This window comes from Acinonyx jubatus, chromosome C1 (genome assembly GCF_027475565.1).
Source record: "Acinonyx jubatus isolate Ajub_Pintada_27869175 chromosome C1, VMU_Ajub_asm_v1.0, whole genome shotgun sequence".
NCBI classification, from domain to species: domain Eukaryota; kingdom Metazoa; phylum Chordata; class Mammalia; order Carnivora; family Felidae; genus Acinonyx; species Acinonyx jubatus.
The window spans coordinates 34,915,110-34,938,624 of record NC_069381.1 but is presented as its reverse complement, the minus strand read 5'-3'; the positions used below and the strand labels follow the sequence as shown (position 1 = coordinate 34,938,624).

Here is a 23,515-nt window from a genome sequence, read left to right as displayed (position 1 = left end):
GGAAATCACCCAGTGACCAACTGTAATTTAAGTTTCTGTAATCAAGGGCTTTGGTATTTTCTGATGAATGTTGAGGTATAAAACAAGGATTGGCAGACTTTTTCTGTAAAGGGCAAATAGTAAATATTTTAGACTTTGCAGACCATATGGTGTTGCGTTTATTCCAACTCTGCTGTTTTAGCACAAAGCATCCTAAGATATAACAAACAAGCATGGCAGTGTTCCAATAAAACTTTATCTACAAAAACAAACATCAGGGCCATCCAACTGGCAGGCTGTAGTTTGCCAGCCCCACTGGAACTCTTTTTTTTCTCTACAGAGTAGCTATGATGGTACCTTGTAACACAGCTTGTTTCTTAGGATATAGCTGACTGAATTTGGAATTCTTTATATAAAAAAGAAGGGTTTTGTTATGAATTTTTTTGAGTCCATGTATCAAAATGAAATTTTAGGAAACGGGGGGTTCCTTGTATCTTAGAAAAGTTCACCATAGGGGCGCCTGGGTGGCACAGTCGGTTAAGTGTCCGACTTCAGCCAGGTCACGATCTCGCGGTCCGTGAGTTCGAGCCCCGCGTCAGGCTCTGGGCTGATGGCTCAGAGCCTGGAGCCTGTTTCCGATTCTGTGTCTCCCTCCCTCTCTGCCCCTCCCCCGTTCATGCTCTGTCTCTCTCTGTCCCAAAAATAAATTTAAAAAAACATTGAAAAAGAAGAAGAAAAAAAAAAAAGAAAAGTTCACCATAAGATACAATTAAGTAATATCTTTTAATGCTCTGAAAATATGAACTTATTTGTAAGATCCTATCATAGACTGTAGCAGCTAGAATGTCATTTAGTCCAGTCACCTGTATTTCAGATAATGATGCTAAAAGCCAGAGGAAGAAGGATTTGTTCCATATCATTTATCTAATTAGGGACAGAGCTGGACCTTCTCCATTTACTCATCCTTTCTATTTTTCAGGAACACATTGTTCAACTGACAAATGTTTATGAAGTTTCCTTCTCTGGTCAGACCACTATTTTGGTATTTAAGGGTATCCTGAGGCAGGAGACCATCTGAAAGAATTTATTTGCCTCAGTGGAAGATAAGACTATGCATATAAAAGGCTAACAAACAGTAGCAAACAGTATCAGATACTGAACAATTATGGCCAACAGTGTTCTAAGAATTTAGAGAAGGTAGCAGTCTCTAAGGACTGAGGTGGTCAGGACAATGTAAGAGAATAATTTGGCCTTGAAGGATGGGTACAGATCAGGTATGGAAAAGGACATAAGAAGCTGGATCCTGCGTACAAAGAAGGCTGTGAACAAATACTTGGAGACAGGGTATGCAAGATTTGTTTAGGGACAGTTTGGCCCAAATTGAGGGTCCCTGTTGGAGAATATTAGGAGATAAGGCTGGAAAGTTAAGTTGGTACAATAACAGAGGGCCTTGAATACTGGGGAATTATTAAAGATTTTTTGAGAAGGGAAATGATTCAAATTCAGGATTCTGGAAAGATAACATGACAGCAGTATGCAGGAGAGATTTAAGGTAAAAGACCTAGAAAGTTAAGCAGTGTTGCACTGCTAAATTCACAAGACTCCAAAGAATAAAGGGATTGTTTCCTTTGGAATGCAGAAAGATCAATTGTGATTATCTATTATGTAAAACAAAGGACCTAGCTCATTTATGCATCCATCAAGTACTGATATTTATGCTTTCCTGTATATTAGAGTTGGCAAGCTTAGACATTAAATTCTTAGCAGCTAGTCATACGTTTCTTAATTACAACTAGAAGGTGGAGACTGTCTCCTGCTTTCTCTTTAACCTCCCTGGGAACTAGCTGATGGCTCCATATGGGGGACTGTTAGTAAATGCCTCGTCCTAGTGGTCTCTGCCAAAGAGAGCAAGGTTTGGGCATGATGGGAGCAAAGAAGAAGGAAATAGCCAGAGGTAAGGTGAAAATGAAAGCAGATGGTGATGTATTTTTCCCTCACAGCTGCTGAGTTTGGGACCTTGGGTCAGCACTGGTGTCATTAACACCATTAACACCAGTTTCTTAGAACTAGATTATATTTTTGGTTGTTGGCAGATTTTTTTCCCCTCCATTCTTCTAACTTGTAATTACACTCCAATGATTAAGGATCTTTGGTTTATAGTTGTAATAGGGCAGCTGGCTGGATAAATGAGCAGTAAAAGTGTTCTTGCCCCCATTCCTATGACTCTCAGGGGTATTGTGCTCCTCCTGGCCTCAGTGAGATGGTGGGTAAAAACTAATTAAATTCAGATTTTCAAGCACTTTTGAATATGAGAATATGATACTTCCTATCTTTTTTTTTTTTTAACTGAATTTCCAAAGATTGGGGCTAGGTCCTATTGGACAAACACCAAAGTTATCTTGGAAAAGGACTTTGTTTATATAGGAGAGCCGGAAACCTCTTGTTTTAAAGTTTTCTAACTTTTCATACTGCTTGTAGGAGAAAGAGATGATGATAGAATGTACATCTCCTTTGTTTTCTCCCTTTCTGAGAAAAGATGAAGTGTTTCCTTGATTGCAAAGAGAGTGTTCTGTTTTGAGGACCTCAGGCATGTTTGGTCCTAGAAAGGGAAATAGTATAAGACATTTGCTGGAGTAGGAGTCCTGCTATCCCTATAGGCAGGTACAGAGGCAGTCTCCCCAGCAAGCTGTTCCGTCACCAGACAGTACTAACTTCGCTCCAGTGGGCCCAGATTCTACAACCTCAGTAGATTTGAAGAAAGCACAACACCTTTCCTACATGTCAAACTGATGCATTAGTGATACAGAGGCATTACATGTGGTGGAAAAGAATGTTGCTGGTAGAAAGAGCATGTACTCGAAATTAAAATCCAGAGATTTTGGAATTTAGTTTTGAGACAAACCAGCTATATGACCTTGAGCAAATCACTTTATTTCTCTAAACCTCAGTTTCCCTGAATGAAACTGGCTTAGTTGTCCTTTAAAGACACCACCACTGCACCCCTCCCCCTAAAATTCCTGTTTTACTTCTAAACGACATGTGTTTTTAATAATTCATACGTAAAAGGTGTTTGTGCCAAATATTTAATAAGAAAATCATGTAGCTTTTCTCCAATGTTATGTTGTTTTCTTTTGAGTACTAGTGAAGGTTTTTCACTGTAAGTGTAATGATAATATTAAAACAAACTTCTAAAGGATTTCTTTTAAAATGGGATAAAATGTTTGCACATTCCTCTTGTTTAAGTTTAGACATTTATATCTGATAAGACAAGGACTTAAATCAAAACCTCAAAGATCATGCTTGGCCAAATCTGTGTTTCTGGGACTCCAGATGATGAGAAATAGGTTTATGCCCTTGATTGTTTTCCCAAAGATATGCAAAGTCTTGAAGTACTGTTTATCTAAATTAGTATCCCCAGTGCTACTAACCAACTATACTTCCTAAAGTATTTCTCTAATTTGCAGTATTTTGTGGGAAGGGTTGAGAGGGACTTGTGGACATCAGAATCAACAAACTTTCCCAAGGTATCTTGTCCAGCCTAGGCACTGAGACTTTTTTTTCTTACTCCTCTGTACTTTTAATTCTCACTTGTATAAAGTGATGTAGATAGGTTATTTGTAAAGAAACTCTCATGTTGGTATTCTTAAGCCTTTTCTTTTGGACTGGCTATAGACTTCAGAGAAAAATCTTCCAATCTCCTTTCGATGTGGGTAAAAGCTGTGCTACCAATTCCTGATCATTTCTGGGCTTCTGCAGTCCAAATAGGTTGCTCCTTAGCTTTCCTTATGCCTGATCTAGGATTCAGCTTTCTTAAATGTGCTAAATCTGCTACCACCATCCTGCTTTCCAGCTTCCAAAATTTTTTTTAATGTCCTCCCTTCTCCTAATCTTTGTCCTTGGAGTTTATACCCTTTAGAAAAACGATGAGGATAACAACAAAAACCCTTCCCTATCACTTTAATGAGCTTTCAAAAGGAATAGGGCTTAATACCTGTTTTTAATCTGCTGTCTTTACCTAGAAGCCTGTTTCTTTCATTTTAGTCACTCAATTCCCTCCCTCCCTCCCTCTTTCTCTTTTTCTTCTTTCTCTTGATTTCTTTCTTCAGTCTAGACCCTGTGGTCTGTTACTTCAGGCATTTCCCTCCATATCCTCACTCATTGTCCTTATCCTTTTTCTGCCCTCATAAACCCTCTAGTATCTATTTTGTCTGCTCCTACATCCTTTTTATTAAAGTCTTCAGGAAAAATATTATGCAGTGTTGTAAATTGGCACCACTATAAGTTCATGGTTCTGATTGTACCTGAACCCTTAGAACCACTCTGCAGCCTTACACTTCTCCTGGACCACCTTTCCACTTCTCTCAGCAGTAATTCTCAACCATCACCACCTCCCTTAGAAAATTACTTGGCCTGTTCCTTCTTAGCTCTTAGCTAAGGCTAAGCGAGAAAATCGGGCTAACAGATACTGATTTGCCCAGCATACTACCCATACCCATAATTTATCTTTACTCAGACCCACCTTCAGTTCCTTTTCTCTAGCCTTAGAGGAAGAAGTTTCCTTCCTCCTGTTTAAGACTGATCCCTTCACTTATAACTTTTGCCCCATTTTCCTGTTTCCCTTGGAACCTTACTCTATGAGTTTTTCCAGCACTCTCCCAAATTTTCAACTTTGCTTTCTACTACTTTCCCCTACACCTATAAATACATTGCTTGTGGGGCGCCTATGTGGCTCAGTTGGTTGAGTGTCCAGCTCTTGATTTGGGCTCAGGTCATGATCTCACAGTCCATGCTGAACATAGATTCTGCTTAAGGTTCTCTCTCTCTCTGCCCCTCTCCCTCGCTCGCACTCTCTCTCTCAAATAAAAAGTAAAAAAAAAAAAAAGAAGAAGAAGAAGAAAAGAACACATTGCTTGTAAGATAAGGCACAAATTCCTAATGGCCCTCAGTCATCTAACCATACGTATTCCTTTCAGCCTAATCTCACCATTCCCCTCACTACAAGCCATACTCAACACTCTACCCTATAAACGATGGAGAGTTGCTTATAGTTCACTGACTTCTGCATCATTTTTCATGCCTCTCTCCTTTTGTGGTCACCATTCCTAGTACTCCTTCAGCCAGTTACCCTTCTCTACCTGGCTTGTTTTATTATTTTATTTTTTTTTTTTGACATCCAAACACACCGTGGCTTTATTATTTCAACAAACTCCAAAAGCACATTTCCTGGACCTGCACTAGAGGCAGGCGCCCAGAGGCAGCGAGGAAGGGATGCTCCTTCTTCCAGCGCAGGTGGGGATGCCTCCTCTATGATGGGGAGAGCATACAGGAAGTTTAGGATGACAATAGGGAGGCAGAGGACAGCGATGGTTATGGTGCAGGCGGTGCGAGAGGTATAGGCAAGTCCGCGAGGCCGTGAAGGCTCATTTGAGGTGATAGAGGGCCTTGCCCTGCATACGATGCTGGATTTCGCCTGTCAGAACATGAGCTGCAGGGCCTTGTGGATGGCGTGCTCCGTGTATTTCTGCTTGGTGAAGTCCTGGATGATGATGCTGTGCTCTGACTCCCGGGAGCCGATGGTGAAGCAGCACTTGAGAAGCTTCTCAGTGCGACTCAGCATCTCCTGGTCCTCCTGGCTGGTAAAGCCCTCCACCCCTGACAGAGTGCTGGAGAAGGCAGCATCCAGCATGGGCACCTGGGAGAGCCACAGAGCCTTCTCCACGCTGGCCTCTGTGACAAAGGGCTGCAGCTTCATCTTGCTAAGGACCTCGGGGATACGCGCGATGGCCTTAGCTGCCACATGGTGATGGGCACAGAGCCCGACGCAGGGCTCGAACTCACGAACTGCAAGATCATGGCCTGAGCCGAAGTTGGACGCTTAACCAACTGAGCCACTCAGGTGCCCCGTGTTATTGTAGCTTCATCTTGTGCCTCTCCCCACCTTGGTTTCTGTGCTTTATCAGTGCTGGGCAATGTTAGTTCCTCACACTCACCAGTCTGCCTCAAGGTCTTGACACCTACTATTTTCTCTGCCAGAGTGCTTGTTTTTCCACCCCTTTCTCCTGGTTAACTCCTGCTCTTCTTTCAAGTCTAAGCTTAAAGGGAAGTTTCCATTGCCTTCCAACCTGGGCAAGGTCCCTCACTATATGCTTCCATAGCATTCTTTGCTTGCCATTCAGTTATTGCACACTTATAATAATTCATTTCCATCAAACTGTACACTTCATGCAACTTTCACGTCCATTTTCTTCACTGCTGTGTCCCAGATGTTTGGCACATAGTAGGTATTCAATGAATGTAAGCTAGAGACTGTTGCCTGGAAGAGCGAATTGATTACTTTTAACATGGACTAAAATAATTTATTTTGTTTTTCTGTCAGTACAATGAGGAGCAGCACTTAGAACTCTCTGGGTCCCTGGGTGGCTCAGTTGGTTAAGTGTCTGACTTTGACTCAGGTCATGATCTCAAGCCCCGTGTCGGGCTCTGTGCTGACGACGCAGAGCCTGGAACCTGCTTCAGATTCCGTGTCTCCTTCTTTGCCCCTTCTCTCTCTCTCTCTCTCTCTCTCTCTCAGTCTCTCTCTCTCAAATATAAATAAACATTAAAAGTTTAAAACAAAACAAAACAAAAGAACTCTTCCAACCCTGGAAGTCTCTGATGCACTTGAGTCCAGGGCTTTCACTTCAGTACAACTGCTTTTCTTGGATGGAGCCTGAGCACCAAGAGTGCCGGAGCCCACTCTGCTGCACAGGCAGACCTTTGGTTTGGAACTCCATGTGCACACCTGATGATCATCAGTCTGTCATTCCTGCCACTTACAGTGCCACCAAGATCTGGCATTTGGGGTGGTGTGGCAAGTGCGTGCCTTCCTATTAAATAGCTACCAGGTAGCTATGCAACTGAATTCTTGCCCCAAAATCTGTCTCATTAGAATTATTGATAGAATTATAGATAGTTACTTCTAAGCAACCTTGGTCTCTAGTTTCTTTTAAACTCTAATGATTATGTGTGCAGCTGTGGTGGAGCAGCCCCCAGGTCTGTGCCCACTGTCTCCCCCTGCCCCGCTTTCTTCCTGCACTTCCCACTCCTTCCTCCACCCTCCCAGTGCTGCCTACCCCCAGGAGCTCAGCTGGTGAATACTTATTCTGGGAAACAGAAAAGTACTTCTTGGGCAAAAAGTATGCCTCTTGGGGCGCCTGGGTGGCTCAGTTGGTTGAGTGTCTGACTTCGGCTCAGGTTGTGGTCTCATAATTCATAATGCAGAGTTCGAGCCCTGCACCAGGCTCTGTACTGACAGCTTGCTCAGAGCCTGGAGCCTGCTTCAGATTCTGTGTCTCCTTCTCTCTCTGCCCCTCCCCCACTCATGTACTGTCTCACTCTGTCTCTCAAAAATAAATAAATGTAAAATAAAAATAAAAAGTATGCCTCCCAAGTTCAAGTGCCACCTAAATGATGATGATGTCATGGCTCCGTGAAGAGTGAAGGGAGAAATCTTTTGGAAGAGGATTCAGATGAAGAAGAGTACTTTTTTCTAAAGGGACCATCTGAACCAAGATTTAGACCTAGAAGTGATACAATTAAGTATATTCAGAATCAGGTGGCTGAAGTTATTGATGTCATGCAAGAAAATAGTACAAAGATTAAAGAATCCTGTTATATCATTTAATCCCTCTCTCCATCCTCTGTGTGATATAGAAAACTTATCAGGTAATGCAGTTGTTTTTAGCAGCATATCCACACAGTTTCAAAGGCAAATGTGATGGCGTGGATGCAGAATAAAAGCCATCATGGCGTTGGTTGCTGTTATCCTTTTGCTAATGAGTATCATTTTTTTAATGTTTATTTATTTTTGAGAGAGACAGAGTGCAAGCAGGGGTGGGGCAAAGAGAGAGGGAGATAGTCTGAAGCAGGCTCCAGGCTCTGAGCTGTCAGCATAGAGCCCGATGTGGAGCTCAAACCCATGAACCGTGAGATCATGACTTGAGCCGAAGTCGGATGCTTAACTGACTGAGCCATCTACATGCCCCTAATTATCATTCTTATAGTTGTGAAATATCATACTTGATTTGGTGACAGAGATTTTCATTAAACAAAATCTGAATAGCAATAATAAAAGATTGCTGCATAATTTAAATGAAACCTATGTATATAACTTTCAAAACTTCTTTTTCAAGAAAATAAGAGGCAAGTATCACTTCAAATTGGATCACTGAGAATGTCCAGTTATCTTCTTCCCTTCTAACAGAAGGGAAGTTTTCAATAATTATGGTTAAGGCAAAAATAACCAGCCTCTACTTTGCCATGTTTCAAGGATCTAGTTTGAAACTGGATACTTGCCAGTTGATTGTATATGTAATTAAACCATGATATTAATATTTCATCCTGTTATTATAAGGACTTACATTATCACATTGACATGAGGATCAGGCTGGTGGTCCAGAAGCCCCTGTAGAGTACTAGATCATCAGGCTAAAAAACATGTATTGCCATTCCATCAATATTTTCAAGATTCTTCTCACATTACAATTGCTTTGCCATTGCAATTGTAATTTCCACATGTTTATGGGTGTAACAAAAGCTAAATGTTGTTGGGGCACCTGGGTGGCTCCATTGGTTAAGCATCCAACTTTTGGCTTCAGCTCAGGTCATGATCTCATGTTTCCTGAGATTGAGCCCCACATCAGGCTCTGCACTGACAGGGCAGAGCCTGCTTGGGATTCTGTCTCTCACCCCCCCTTCCCCCCCCATCTCTCTCTGCCCCTCCCCTGTTCATGCTTTCCCTCTCTCTAAAAATAAATAACTTTAAAAATTTATTTAATAAAAATAAAGCTAAACGTTGTAATGTCAGCTACAACTAAAACATTCCAGTAAACATATTTTTTACTTTAAAACCAAAAAACAAAACAAAACAAAAATACGTAATGATTAAACAATAGGGAATTCGTTCTGACTCTTCTAGCCGGAGAAAAGACACTTCTTTATTGGAATATATTTAAGATTACCAAATAAAGTAGAAGGTGATTGTTTGAAGGTCTTTAAATAGAGTGGGAGGTTTTCACAATGTTGCATTGAACACTTAGAGATGGCTAAGTTATCATAGGAGACTTTTATCCTCATTGGAAGTGTTGCTTCTGGTTCTTATGAGTCATTGTTTCAAGCTTTAGTTCCCCTGGCATCTGAATTCAGGAGCCATCCTTGACATTTCCTTTACCTGTTAACATTCATATTTATGCAAAGAGAAGCATATGTTAGAAATAAGTTTCTCTTGTATTTTGAATTTTTGTTTAACTGAGTCTTCTTCATTCTATTCCCATTCCTTGCTCTTCTCCTGTTCGCAAACTTTGGAGTCGGAAAAAAGTCATTCTGTGCAGCCATGTAAACTGTTAGGACATACTCAGTTTAGATTAGTGGAAGCTTTCTTTCTTCACTGGGTCAGTGTGGAGTGTCTCATAGTAGACACCTGTTTTTCCAGTAGGCTGGAAGTCCTTCAGGTCCCATTCACAGCAATTCCGGAAGTCTAATAGTGTATCCACATGGAATGTCAAGATAAATTTCAATTTTTTAACACGCACCAACTATAAACTGCGCCTTTACCTGTCTATCAGCCTTTTTCTACTCTTCTATGAGTATGTCAGGAAATAGAATGCCCAGTTGGCCTTTGCTAAAACTTGGGCAGTGAGCAAGATAAAAAAACAGCTGCTTTCCTCCTGTACACATAATGGTTCTATGGATGAGGAAGAAGGGAACAGGCCCCAAGAACTTTTGACATTACCCTGAGCCTAAGGACCTTTGCCCTCATTCTGTAGATTTAAAGGAAATGAGTGTTTGAAATCCCTTGAGATCTTTTAGAGGGAAATTACAGATCCTTTTATCAACTAAAGAGACTCGGGCCTTTTTTTAGAGTCATTAGGAGCTTTGGATATTTAAAATCTTAAGTTTATTCTGCTAGAGAGCAAATTGGTATGATTTTAATGACAGTAATTACTTGTTTTGTTAAGTATTTATTTCATCCTTCATGGACTATTTCCTTCTTTCTGGACTGCCTTTCTGAGCAGCTTTTTTATTTCCTAGCTTTTTAGTTCTCCAGATGTTCTGTACAGTGTTGGTGACACACATAGTTCTATGTTCAGTTTTCTTTCAATGAAAGTAAAGCTCAGAAAAATCTTAACCTGCATAATAATGACCAGTGTTTGCGTGGTAGTTTTCCTTAATAGTTTCCTTAGAGATCTTAAAGCTTTGTCCCTGACACACAGTACTTCCAAGTTGTTAATATTAGGAGAAATTTTGGGTAAATAAATATTGAAACACAGGTACACAGCTTGTATCTTCAACTCCTAGACATTTAAAAGTGATCTTACCAGGGGTACCTGGGTGGCTCAGTTGGTTAGGTATCTGACTTCAGCTCAGGTCATGATCTCACGGTTTGTGAGTTTGAGTCCCACGTTGGGCCCTGTGCTGACAGCTCAGAGCCTGGAGCCTGCTTCGGACTCTGTGTCTCCCTCTCTCTGCCTCTCCCCCATTTGCACTCCGTTTTGCTCTCTCTCAAAAAAAAATAAACATTAAAAAATAATTTTAAAAAATTAAATAAATAAATAAATAAATAAATAAATAAATAAATAAATAAATAAATATTATCTTCCCAGAGGAGGCAGCTGCTTCTTTGGAAGCATTTCTTAATATATGCTTTCCTGTTCTCCCAGAATGTATGGGAAAACTTGGAAGCAGGATGATAAAGAGGCTTGTCTTAGGTCAATGCTGAGAACCTCATTCCTTAACACATTTATTTTTGAATGGTACTAGTAGCTAATAAACTTCTAAGTAGGATATTCAGCAAGTACAAAAACAGGGATTTTTGATCCTAACAATGCATTCTGCCTCTTTGCCCCAAATTTAAATGTGAAACTATTTGGAGCAGGACTTCATCTATATAGAATTCCTAGGATTATATATCTAGAAAAGAAAGAAGTTGGTAGACAGATGAGACTTATGAGATAGTACAAAAGTTTTAGAGACACATACCTAAGTTTTAATCGCAGTTCTTTTATTATCTACCTCTGTAACCTAGAAAAGTTTCTTTAATATAACATTGTCAACTATACTTTAATTTTTAAAAAGTTGAAGAAATAATACCAATCCTTCACAAAGTCTTCCAGAAACTAAAAGAGGAGGAAACAGTTTCCAACTTACTCTAAAATTTTTTTTAGGGGCGCCTGAGTGGCTTAGTTGGTTAAGCATCTGACTTTGGCTCAGGTCACCATCTCACAGCTTGTGGGTTCGAGCCCTGCGTTGGGCTCTGTGCTGACACCTCAAAGCCTGGAGCCTACTTCAGATTCTGTGTTCCCTTCCCTCTCTGCCCCTCCCCACTCGTTCTCTCTGTCCCCACCCCCTTTCTCAAAAATAAAAACATCTTAAAAAATAAAATAAAAAACTTTTAAGACCTAAAATTACAACTGTTTCCAAATGTCTTATTCATTTCCATTTATTGTTTTCTTACTTTATGTTATACAAATCCAAAGGATCTTCCTGACCTGAAGCATTCAGTCAATTACCCAGGTTTTGCTGGTGCCTCTTTGAGGTTTTTAGCTTTATTTGTTTTGTTTTAAAACATCAATCCTTGGGGCGCCTGGGTGGCTCAGTCGGTTGAGCGTCTGACTTCGGCTCAGGTCATGAGCTCACAGTTCGTGAGTTCAAGCCCCGTGTTGGGCTCTGTACTGACGGCTTGGAGCCTGGAGCCTGCTTTGGATTCTGTGTCTCCTCTCTCTGCCCCTCCCCCACTCATGCTCTGTCTCTCTCTTAAAAATAAAAAAAATATTAAAAAATTTAAAAAATAAAATATCAATCCTTATTTCTGCTATTATCAAAAAATAAAATGAAGTAAGGAAACCACCTTTTTGACAATTTAAATGTCATTAGTCTCCAAGATTTACATTCATTACAAATTCAATCTAAAAGAAAAATCTCTGAATCACCCATTTCTGTTCTTCATTATAGTCCAAATTTGTAAGTAAATCTCTAGCCTTAAGTATACCAGCTAAATTTTTGGAATTTTTTTTCTAAAAAATGGAAGAATTTTGTTTGTTTTACCTACTTTAAAGGGATGAGAGTAAAAAGCTGACAAACATTTATAAACTATAAAATGCTATATGAAATACTGCCATATATGATAGGGATTGATAAGTTTAGATGATGGTTGTTCAGACTTTTATTTATTCGAACTTTTAAGTTATTCCTTTCCTGTCTGTATAATACAAGTTGACCTCAGCTATAAAAATGAGAGTAATATATCTACCTCATGAGGTGATTATGAGGACTAAATAATATAGATAGAGTGTATTAAATGATTCAAGGAATTTGTAAACCAAGGGACTAAACAGGAGAGTGCAACTTTCCAGATTGGTTAGATCAAGGGAAAGAATTATCAGGGTGTGGACTTCAAATGAAACCCTGGTACCACAAGGTAACCACATTCGCATTTGTAAAATTCTATTTCCTCAGGAATTTCTTAGAACTCAAGAATCTCAAATTGGAAAGTACCTTCTACTTTCTTCAACCTCATTGTATACATTAATTGGCTTGTGGGGATGGGGAGGCAGGTTATGAGTATGGGGTCCTAAGTCTGACAACTTCTGTTGCTCTTTTAGAAGCACTTTGTTACCGCTTCTCCCAGTCTCCCAAAAGAGTGGAAGCCTGGGGTGGTGCACCTTAACTTATTTGATAAATTGCTTCTAGAGTATCTAGATCCCGTGAGAATAACTTTCCTTAAAAGTATAAGCCAGCTGGGGCACCTAGGTGACTCAGTCGGTTGAGTGTCCAACTTCGGCTCAGGTCACGATCTCACAGTGTGAGTTCGAGCCCTGCATCAGGCTCTGTGCTGACAGCTCAGAGCCTGGAGCCTGCTTCGGATTCTGTCTCCTTCTCTCTCTGCCCCTCCCCACTTGTGCCCTGTCTCTCTCTCTCAAAAATAAATGAATGTAAAAAAAAAAAAAATTTTTTTTTAAAGTATAAACCAGTCAAAGCACAGTAACACAATGTAGAAGAAAGGTAATAATCAGGTATCTGTGATTGGAATCTCAATTTTTCTACCCTGCTTCTTCCCTCCTGTCTTTCAGCTGTCTTTGTTATTAAATAAAATGACCTTGGACATTATAAGCATGGCATTTCTTAAGGCTCAAACCAAAACGTCAAACTAAAACAGACAGCAACTAAACAAATACCTTAATCTGACCTAATTTATTCATTTGTTTATTCAACAGCTGTTTATTAAATACACTGTGTGAGGTACAATGCTAAATGGTAAGGGTATAAAGATAAGTCTCTGGGAAAAAAAAAAGATAAATCTCTGCCCTCAGGGAACTTCCAGTCTGTTGGGAGAGAGAGCCAAGTAAGGAAGCTGTTACCTTACTGGATGATAACTTAACTGATAGAGATGGACACCAAGTGCTGTGGGAGCAGGAACTTGAGTTGTCAGTGAAGGTTTCCTGGAGGAAGTATATATGGGGAAAGTCCTGATGAATACATAAGAGTAGGGAGTTAGGGAGTATTCACAGAATTTTACTTCATTTTCTGTGGAAATGGAATAATACATACCAGATCATGAAGAAAGCATGGCTGAAATATGGCCTGCAGAAAGTGGGGCAGTTGGAGTAAAAGCAAGAAAATGTTAATCATAAGAATTGTGAGTTGGAATTTGTGATAGAAGAAGGTGACTTGTCAGTGATTTGATAGTTCACCTAAAGTCCTCATAAAGTGTGAGATAGAGTTTCAATAAAGAGAAGACCTTTTCTATGGTAGGAGTAGAGCTAGTATTCACCATGTTGGCCAGAGTAGGGTGTGAGCAGCATGGCTCTGACCCTTATAAACTTTTTAAATTTTTTTTTATATTTACTTATTTTTTTCTTTTTTTAATGTTTATTTTTGAGACAGAGAGAGACAGAGCATGAATGGGGGAGGGGCAGAGAGAGAGGGAGACACAGAATCGGAAGCAGGCTCCAGGCTCTGAGCCATCAGCCCAGAGCCTGACGCAGGGCTTGAACCCACAAACTGTGAGATCATGACCTAAGCCAAAGTCGGACGCTTAACCGACTGAGCCACCCAGGCGCCCCTTTAAATTTTTTTTAAATGTTTATTTTTGAGACAGAGAGAGACAGAGCATGAACGGGGGAGGGTCAGAGAGAGAGAGGGAGACACAGAATCCGAAGCAGGCTCCAGGCTCTGAGCTGTCTGCATAGAGCCCAACGTAGGGCTCGAACTCACGGACCGTGAGATCATGACCTGAGCTGAAGTCGGATGCTCAACAGACTGAGCCACCCAGGTGCCCCACGCTTATAAACTTCTTAATGCCTACTACCTAATAATAGGATAGAACCACGTTACTTGATTGTGAACCCTTTCTCTCTTACTGTTTTTGCAGGCACCCTAGAATACATTTCCACACAGGCCTTGTGGATGCCCATCTCTACTGCTTGAAAAAATACGTTGTGGACTTCCTAATGGAAAATAAGTAAGGAAGAGGGCGGTAGAGTCAAACTCACAGTGTGTAAACTACCTTGATTCTTAGTTAACAGTTTTAAACCCTGATAATGTTAGATAACTTGTTTATATAAATAATAGTTGATTCTTGCCTTTGTTTTAAAAATAAAATTGTGTTATTAGCATACTGTTATTTTTGTCTGTATCACAGAGTCCCTGCTTGTATTTGGGGGGCCAGTGTTACAATAAGCCAACAGAATATTTTTGTAAAACTAATCATAACATATGGTGCCTCTTTCTGCATAGTTCCGGGTTCTTCCTTCTGCAAGATTGAGCTCCCTAGCTCTAGTGCTATTTGTCTCCAAGCAGGTATCCTTCCCCTAGGCAATTATCCTACAGATGGGCCCTCTTAGCAAACAGAGACTTAGCCAAGAAGAGTGGAGAAAAAAACAAGTTTCCCTCCAATTTTGGAAAAGTCCATCTCACTGGGTGAATGTTTATGAATGCAGAAAAACCAAATTTGGTACTTTTTCTGATTTTCTTTTGAGTATAGAACTATGGTCCTTAAATACTCTCCAAGGACTATATCTGGCAGATCACAGGACTTAGGTTTCCAGGGAAAAAAACTCCTCTGAGGTTGATCTCAAAGATTTTTTATAGTAAATGCACTTAGAGTCCTCAGAGGAACAGGCAGGAAAAGATTTAAGAGGAGGAGAGGAGCAGCTAGTCTCCCTTGATGGCTGCGGGATAAGTTTCTGCCTTGAATAGCACTGGTGGACTGGAAAGCAAGTGGGCTAGTACCACAGCACCAAGTTCCCTCAGACCAGCTGAGGAAGAAAGTCTGAGAACCTGAGTTTAAACACTAGCATGCTTTTGGCTGATAGACTTGGATATATACAGGAATATTAAGGGGAAGGGGAATTGTTCCTCCGTGCCCAGTATATTTCTTGCTTCCTAACCCTTACCCCCACAACACTTGGTAAACCTCTACAGGAATACCCATTTAGAACCAATGGTAAAAGAAATCATTTGGATTCCTAGAAAACTTTGTCAGGGATTGTCGTTTCTCTATTTCCCCACCTTAGGACACTGTTGCCTTGCTCCCCTCTAACTTATTATTGTGTTTGATCATTCAATCAACAAATATTTATTAAGCACCTGTTATGAGGCAGGCATTGTGTTAGATCAACTGTGGGACCAATGGTAAATAAGCAGACATAGGCCCTGCCCTCAGGAAATTTACAGCCTAAGCTCCACAGTAGATTGCAGAGCTTTGTTTTTTAAATAGCAAAGAGACTTGGGGCACCTGAGTGGCTCAGTCAGTTAAGTGTCTGGCCCTTGGTTTCGGCTTAGATCATGATCTCACAGTTCATGGGTTTGAGTCCCACATCGGACTCCGCAATGACAGTGTGGACCCTGGTTGGGATTCTCTCTCTCCCTCTCTCTGACCCTCCCCTGCACATGCTCACGCTCACATGCGCTCTCTCTTTCTCTCGCTCTCAAAATAAATAAAACTTTTAAAATAAATTTAAAAAAAAAATATTAAATAGCAAGGGACATGCTGCCAAAATTAGTCATTGATTATTGATTCAGGACCTGTTTTCCAGTCACCAGTCCGGGCTATATATATTCCAAAAATGAAGTTAACTCTTGGCCTTTAAGGGCTTGGTTGTTTTTTTGGTTTTTTGTTTCTTTAATTTTTTAACCTTTATTTATTTTTGAGAGACAGAGCACAAGCAGGGGAGGGGCAGAGAGAGAGGGAAACACAGAATTCGAAGCAGGTTCCAGGCTCAGCTGTCAACACAGAGCCTGACGTGTGGTTCGAACCCACAAACGGTGAGATCATGACTTGAGCCAAAGTCAGAAGCTTAACTGACTGAGCCACCCAGGCGCCCCTAAGGGCTTGTTTTTTATTCTCAAGTGAAAATGAGGCCCTGTCTTGAAGTAGGCCCTGGCCTTGATATGTTGAAAGAGGATGCACTAGTAGAAATTGTGATTTCTTTTTTAAATATTTACTATGGAAAACTTCACAGGAATGTAGAAGTAGAGACAATAATGTAATGAAATCCCATGTGTCCATCACACAGCTTCAACAATTATCAATTCATGGCCAATGTTGTTTTATATATGTCACCACCCATCTCTCTACTGGCATGCCAGATTATTTTAAAGCAGGTCATTATGATTTTGTAATTTTATCTGTAATTATTTGAATTGTTATTATCTATAAATATCTGAACGTGTATATGTAAAATATAAAGTCTTTATCTTTTAAACAAACACCTCAATACCATTATCACACCTTAAAACAATAACAACAACAACAACAAACAGTGCTCCTTAATACTACCAAATGGGATTTTAGCTTTTGATGTCTGGATATGCAGACAGTTTTGCACCAAAGTTAGCTTCACCCTAGCTGCAGTAGCTCCTTTGTAATTCATCTGGCCACCAGTTAGCTGTTCCCACACCTGGCAAGTGTACTCCAGTGGTATGTGCCCTGAGGACAAGCCTTAATTTGGTGATTCTGTGGCTCCTGGCCAGAAGCTCTGCCAAATGGGACTTTCCCAGAGCCCGTTCCAATAGAGCATGATACAGTCTCAGCTCAAACTGCCACCCCATCTCAAGATCTGTTAAAACACCCTTATCTCTTTATCCCCATCATCTACTCTTCACCTGTCAGATTCGTTGGGATTAAAAGCATTATACTGAAAAGTGATATATTTCAATATATTAGGAAAAGTATAAAGGCACACAGGACAAATTAGAATGGTACTCAAGAGAGATTCTTTATTCCTGGCTGGAATAGTGGAGGCCTTATCTCAAAGGTGTGGGAGATGGGGTTGAATAGGTTGGTGGAAGCAGCATGTACAAGGCTTTGAAAGCTTAGCAGGGAGTTGGGAATGCAAGCTGGTGCAGCCACTCCGGAAAACAGTATGGAGGTTCCTCAAAAAACTAAAAATAGAACTACCCTACGACCCAGCAATTGCACTACTAGGCATTTATCCACGGGATACAGGTATGCTTTTTCGAGGGGACACATGCACCCCCATGTTTATAGCAGCCCTATCAACAATAGCCAAAGTATGGAAAGAGCCCAAATGTCCATCGATGGATGAATGGATAAAGAAAAGTGGTATGTGTGTATATATATATATATATATATATATATATATATATATATATATATACATACAATGGAGTATTACTCAGCAATCAAAAAGAGTGAAATCTTGCCATTTGCAACTACGTGGATGGAACTGGAGGGCATTATGCTAAGTGAAATTAGAGAAAGACGAAAATCATATGACTTCACTCATATGAGGACTTTAAGAGATGAAACAGTTGAACATAAGGGAAGGGAAACAAAAATAATATAAAAACAGGGAGGGGGACAAAGCAGAAGAGACTCATAAATATGGAGAAGAAACTGAGGGGTTGTAAGAAGGGGGATGGGCTAAATGGGTAAGGGGCACTAAAGAATCTACTCCTGAAATCATTGTTGCACTATATGCTAACTCATTTAGATGTAAATTTTTAAAAATTAAATTAAAAAAAAAAAAAAGTTTAGCAGGGAGTTACAAATCTTCAAACAGAATAGTCCCTTTTGGAAGGAGCAACAGTACAACCTGGCAAGGGAACATAGACCATGCTGGATGGGAAAGAGGCTCCTTCAAGGTAATTAAGAGGCGTTTATAATTATCTGGTTATGAAATGATGACTCCTTTAGGGATGGGAGGGTAGAAGTAAACCAGGTAGACACAACTTTCAGAAAGACACTTTGGCAATCTTCTGTCTTTCACCTATGAAAGTCAACATATTCTGCCCTGTGTTTTTTGTTCAGTTGTGTTTTTTTTAGCTGTTTACATGTTAATGTCTTCAATCCAAATTCTTTTGAGATTAGATACCTACCGGGATTGCTAACACATTCAGTATATGCTTGGTAAATGGGATGAAAAGAGATGTGATGATAGCTCACATCTCACATCATCAGCAGAAGTAATGTGATTTTTCAGTAGTGGAAGCAGAGATGAGGATTTCTATAGCTGACCAAGTAGAAAAGCTATAAGGTAAACTGGGGAGAAAAGAAAACCTGCACTCTCTTTGACAAGAGAAGTTTAGTAACTGAGCTGTGTGATCTTGATACGTGTTTACCTTTCTGAACCTTACTTTTCTCATCTAAAACTTGGGAATAATAATACTTGACGTTTATGATTCTTGTGAAAAATACTTGTAAAGAGCTGAGAGCAATAGTTGGTGCACAGTAAGAACTCAAAATAATTTTTTATAGTTTACATTCTACATTTTATTTACCTTTTTTATGCTATTACATGGTCCTTATACTATCTATTTTTTTCTTCTCAATTTTTATTTAAATTCCAGTCAGTTAACATACAGTGTAATACTGAACTCAGGAATAGAACCCAGTGATTCATCACTTACATACAACACCCAGTGCTAATCACAAGTGCCCTCTTTAATACCCATCACCCTTTTAGCCCCTCTCCTACTCACCTCCTTCTGTCAACTCTGTTCTCTATTGTTAAGAGTCTCTTACGATTTGCTTCCCTCTCTGTCTCTCTTTTTGCCTTCCCCTATGTTTTTGTTTCTTAAATTCCACCTATGAATGAAATCACATGGTATTTATCTTTCTCTGACTTATTTCACTTAGCATAATACACTCTGGCTCCATCCATATCATTGCAAAAGGCAAGATTTAATTCTTTTTGATGGCTGAGTAACATTCCATTGTGTATATATACCACATCTTCTTTATCCATTCATCAATCCGTGGACACCTGGGCTCTTTCCATAGTTTGGCTACTGTTGATAATGCTGCTATAAACATCAGGGTGCAGGTATCCCTTTGAATCTGTATTTTTGTATCCTTTGGGTAAATATCTAATAGTGCAGTTGCTGGGTCATAGGGTAGTTCTGTTTTTAACTTTTTAAGGAACCTCCACACTGTTTTCCACAGTGGCTACAATCAGTTTGCATTCTCACCAACAGTGCAAGAGGGCTCCCATTTCTCCACATCCTCACCAACAGCTGCTATTTCCTGTGTTGTTAATTTTAGCCATTCTGACAGGTGTGAGGTGGTATCTCATCGTGATTTTGATTTGTATTTCCCTGATGATGAGTGATGTTGAGCATCTTTTCATGAGTCTGTTAGCCCTCTGGATGTCTTCTTCGGAAAAATGTATTCATCATGTCTTCTGCCTATTTCTTAACTGGATTACTTGTGTTTGGGGTGTTGAGTTTAATAAGTTCTTTATAGATTTTAGATACTAACCCTTTATCAGCTATGTCATTTACAAATTTCTTCTCCCATTCTGTAGGCTGCCTTTTAGTTTTGTTGATTGTTTCCTTCACTGTGCAGAAGCTTTTTATCTTGATAAAGTCCCAATAGTTATTTTTGTTTTAGTTTCCCTTGCCTCTACCTATGTGTTTAGTAAGAATTCACTATGGCTAAGTCAAAGAGGTTGCTGCCTGTGTTCTACTCAAAGATTTTGATGTTTTCCTGTCTCACATTTAGGTCTTTCATCCATTTTGAGTTTATTTTGGTGCATAATATAAGAAAGTGGTCAGGTTTCATCCCCATGTTGCTGTCCAGTTTTCCCAACACCATTTATTGAAGGGACTATCCTTTCCCATTGGGTATTTTTCCCTGCTTTGTCAAAGATTAGTTGACCGTACAGTTGTGGGTCCATTTCCGGGTTTTCTGTTCAGTTCCATTGATCTATGTGTCTCTTTTTGTGCCAGTACCATACTGTCTTGATGACTATAGCTTTGTAATATACCTTCAAGTCTGGAATTTTTTTTATGTTTTTTTGTTTTCTTTTGTTTTTGAAAGAGAGAGAGCAGGGGAGGGGCAGAGAGAGAGGGAGAGAGAGAATCCCAAGCAGGCTTCACGCTGAGTGGAGCCCTCAACACAGAGCTCAATCTCATGACCATGAGATTATGACCTGAGCCGAAATCAGGAGTCAGAGGCTTAACCTACTGAGCCACCCAGGTGCCCCCAAAAAGTTGTTTTTAAATTCTGAAACAGTGAGTTAGACTTACCATAATTATTTTTATTTTTTAAATATCTGTTTATTTTCAGATCATGACCTGAGCAAAAATCAAGAGTCAGATGCTTAACCGACTGAGCCACCCAGGTGCTCCTTACCATAAGTTTTTTTTGAACTCAAATATTTAATAAATACCCAAATATATTCTTTGAGTGTTTATTGGATTGACATAAGCCTAAACAGTCTTTCCAACCTGTAGGATGTGAACATGTTTTTCTTTCTCAAGCCATAGCACCAACATTGAAAATTTACTCTCATAGAAGTTTTCAGTATTTTTGTTGAAAAGGGTAGTGGCACCTGGGTGGCTCAGGTCATGATCTCAGTTTGTGTGTTTGAACCCCACGTCGGCCTCTGCTCTGAAACTTGGAGCCTGCTTTGGATTCTCTTCCTCTTTCTCTGCCCCTCCTCTGAGCACTCGCTCTCTCTCTCTCTTTCTCAAAAATAAATCAACGTTAAAAAAAAAAAAAGAGGAAAAGGGTATCACAGAATACTGTATATATACCAAGTGCCTAGCTTTAACTAAAATCAGTACCTTTTAATCCAAAATAATGTCCTGTTTACTATTCCATATATATCTATTTACTTTGAAGGCAAAAAGAAAAAGAAGCCTGAGAAGAAAGCATGGGTTAACTTCGCAATCACCTTACCTTCCCAATTATAGCTCCTCTGCAAGAGATGAGAAAAGAGGCAAGAAAACCCAAGCCCTTAATATTCTGCCCTGCAAGGGTGCCTCAGTGGCTCCGTCGGTTAAGCATCTGACTTAGCTCAGTTCATGGTCTCACAGTTCAGGTGTTCGAGCCCTGCATCAGAGAGCCCCTCCCTCGCTCTCTCTCTTTCTCAAAAATAAATAAAAATATTTAAAAAAAAAATTCTGCTCTGCAAACTTGAGTTCCTGGCCCTATAAAAGTACGTTTCCTCTTCTACCTCTTTCCTAATTAATGTTTTGAAGGACTGACTTGAGGTGGAGGACGCTTAGAGGATTTTAAGTCTCTTTTGATTTGCTTACAAAAACAAAATGCAAAAGTAGCTAAATATTTCCCTTTGCCATGGACATCATTTTTAGGCCTTCCCTGGAAGCTTGTAGCCACAAGGAGGACCCAATCAGAAATCAAGGCAAAAATGCTAAAAATATCAGACTTCATCAGAACTAATAATTATGTATTTTTTCAAATGTTGGATTTTTTAATTTTTTTTTTTAACATTTATTCATTTTTGAGAGAGTGTGAGTAGGGGAGGGGGAGAGAGAGGGAGACACTGAATCCAAAGCAGGCTCCAGGCTCCAAGCTGTCAGCACAGAGCCCAATGTGGAGCCCATGAACTGTGAGATCATGACCTGAGCCAAAGTTGGACACTTAACCAACTGAGCCACTCAGGTGCCCCTCAAATGTTGGATTTTTACTGGTAGTAATATTAGTAATAGAGAAACATATTTAGAGTTTATTACAATTCCAAATCAGGAAAGCTCTACTTTCTATATCCAAGAATTAGAAGAAGAAATTATTCCCAGCTCTCTAGCCTAGGGGGTTGACACTCAGTTGTTTACACATTCATTCAGGAATATTTATTCAAATAAATATTTATTTAGCACTTACTATTTGTAAAGACAATAAGCAAAAAATTATAAATCCTGTGGAAAGTACTATGGTTGCAGGAAACAGAGTACTAGTTAATATAGTATAGTGGAAAGAGTCATGGGCTTTGGGATAGATATGGAGTAAGTTTCGGCTCTGCCAACTATAAAAGCTGTATTAACTTTAAAAAAGATCTTAGTCTTTCTAAGCCCTGATTATCTCACTTATAAAAATAAGGGCAATAGTACCTACCATGAGAATTGCTGTAAGAATTTGAGATGATATATATTAATTTCTTAGCATAACACTCCAAAGTGATAGGGATTTGGGGCGCCTGGGTGGCTCAGTTGGTTAAGCATCTGACTCTTGATCTCAGCTCAGGTCATGATCTCACGGTTCATGAGTTTGAGCCCCACATTGGGCACTGTGCTGACAGTGCAGAGCCTGCTTGGGATTCTCTCTCTCTGCCCCCTTGCTCCCCACTTGTACGCACTCTTTCTCTCAAAAAAAACTTAAAAAAAAATTTTAATGATATGGATTAAAAAAGGTTATATAATTGTCTTTGCTGTGAGAGTATAGAAGCCTACAAGTGCTATGAAAGGCTTCCAAGAAGAGAGATTTGAGAGCGATCTTAAGGCTCAATAAATTTTCACAAAGTGAACACACCCTAAGGAGATAAGATCAGATCTGTACTTTAGTAAAAACCACAATATCCAGGGGTGGATAGAAGGAAGAAGAGACATGATCAGATTATATTTTAGAGAGAGTATTCTGTCTACAATATGAAGGACAGAGTTCAAAAGGTAAGACCGGAGGGAGTAAGACCAATTAAAAGCATTGAAGGAATCCAAGTGAATAACAGTGGCTTAGGCTAGGTGGTGGCAGTAGAGATGGAGAGGAGTTGACAGTTATTGAAAGAGATTTAGGGCATAAAAATCAGCAATGTTTGGTGAATGGTTATGTGAAGAAGGAAGAAGGAAAAGTCTGGTAATTACTAGATCTCTAGCTTGGGTGGCTAAATGAAGCTTCGTGTCACCGAGCAAGATAAGCAGTGTTGGTGAGGGAGGTTTGGGATGATGATGGGTGCAGTTTTAGACATTGAGTTTAAGTTATCTGTGGGTCATCTAAATGGCATGGTCCATCAGACAGCTGGAAATGTGGGACTAAAGTAAAGGAGGGAGGTCTTGGCTATGGGTTCACATTTGGGAATGAGCAGCAAAGAAGCCAGTAAGCGATAATCTGCCTCAGGGAGACGAATAGCATGAGAACAATCAGAGGGCAAAAAGAAAAATACCGAGAAACACCAAATATTTTAGGAGAAACCGAGAGAAATAGGAACAGATCAAGAGAGTGATAGCACAGAAAGTAAGGGAAGAAGACATAAGGAATGGCCTATGACTGTGGAATTTGGAAAATTCAAAAAATATA

At 39.8% G+C, this 23,515-nt stretch overlaps 1 protein-coding gene and 1 pseudogene across 3 annotated transcripts in view; both read left to right on the top strand.

Annotated features, from left to right (window-relative positions):
• Nucleotides 1-23,515, top strand: part of EIF2B3 (eukaryotic translation initiation factor 2B subunit gamma) — a 120,781-nt gene that overhangs the window by 64,625 nt on the left and 32,641 nt on the right. For 2 of the 3 annotated variants that reach the window (XM_015066844.3, XM_015066845.3), the window contains exon 6: nucleotides 14,387-14,476. The exons of the other annotated variant lie outside the window; for it this stretch is intronic. In XM_015066844.3, the coding sequence (XP_014922330.1) occupies nucleotides 14,387-14,476 (90 nt within the window). The remainder of the gene's footprint in view (nucleotides 1-14,386; nucleotides 14,477-23,515) is intronic. 3 annotated transcript variants of the gene reach the window in all.
• LOC128313626 (vesicle-associated membrane protein 4-like) lies at nucleotides 731-12,250 on the top strand (annotated as a pseudogene).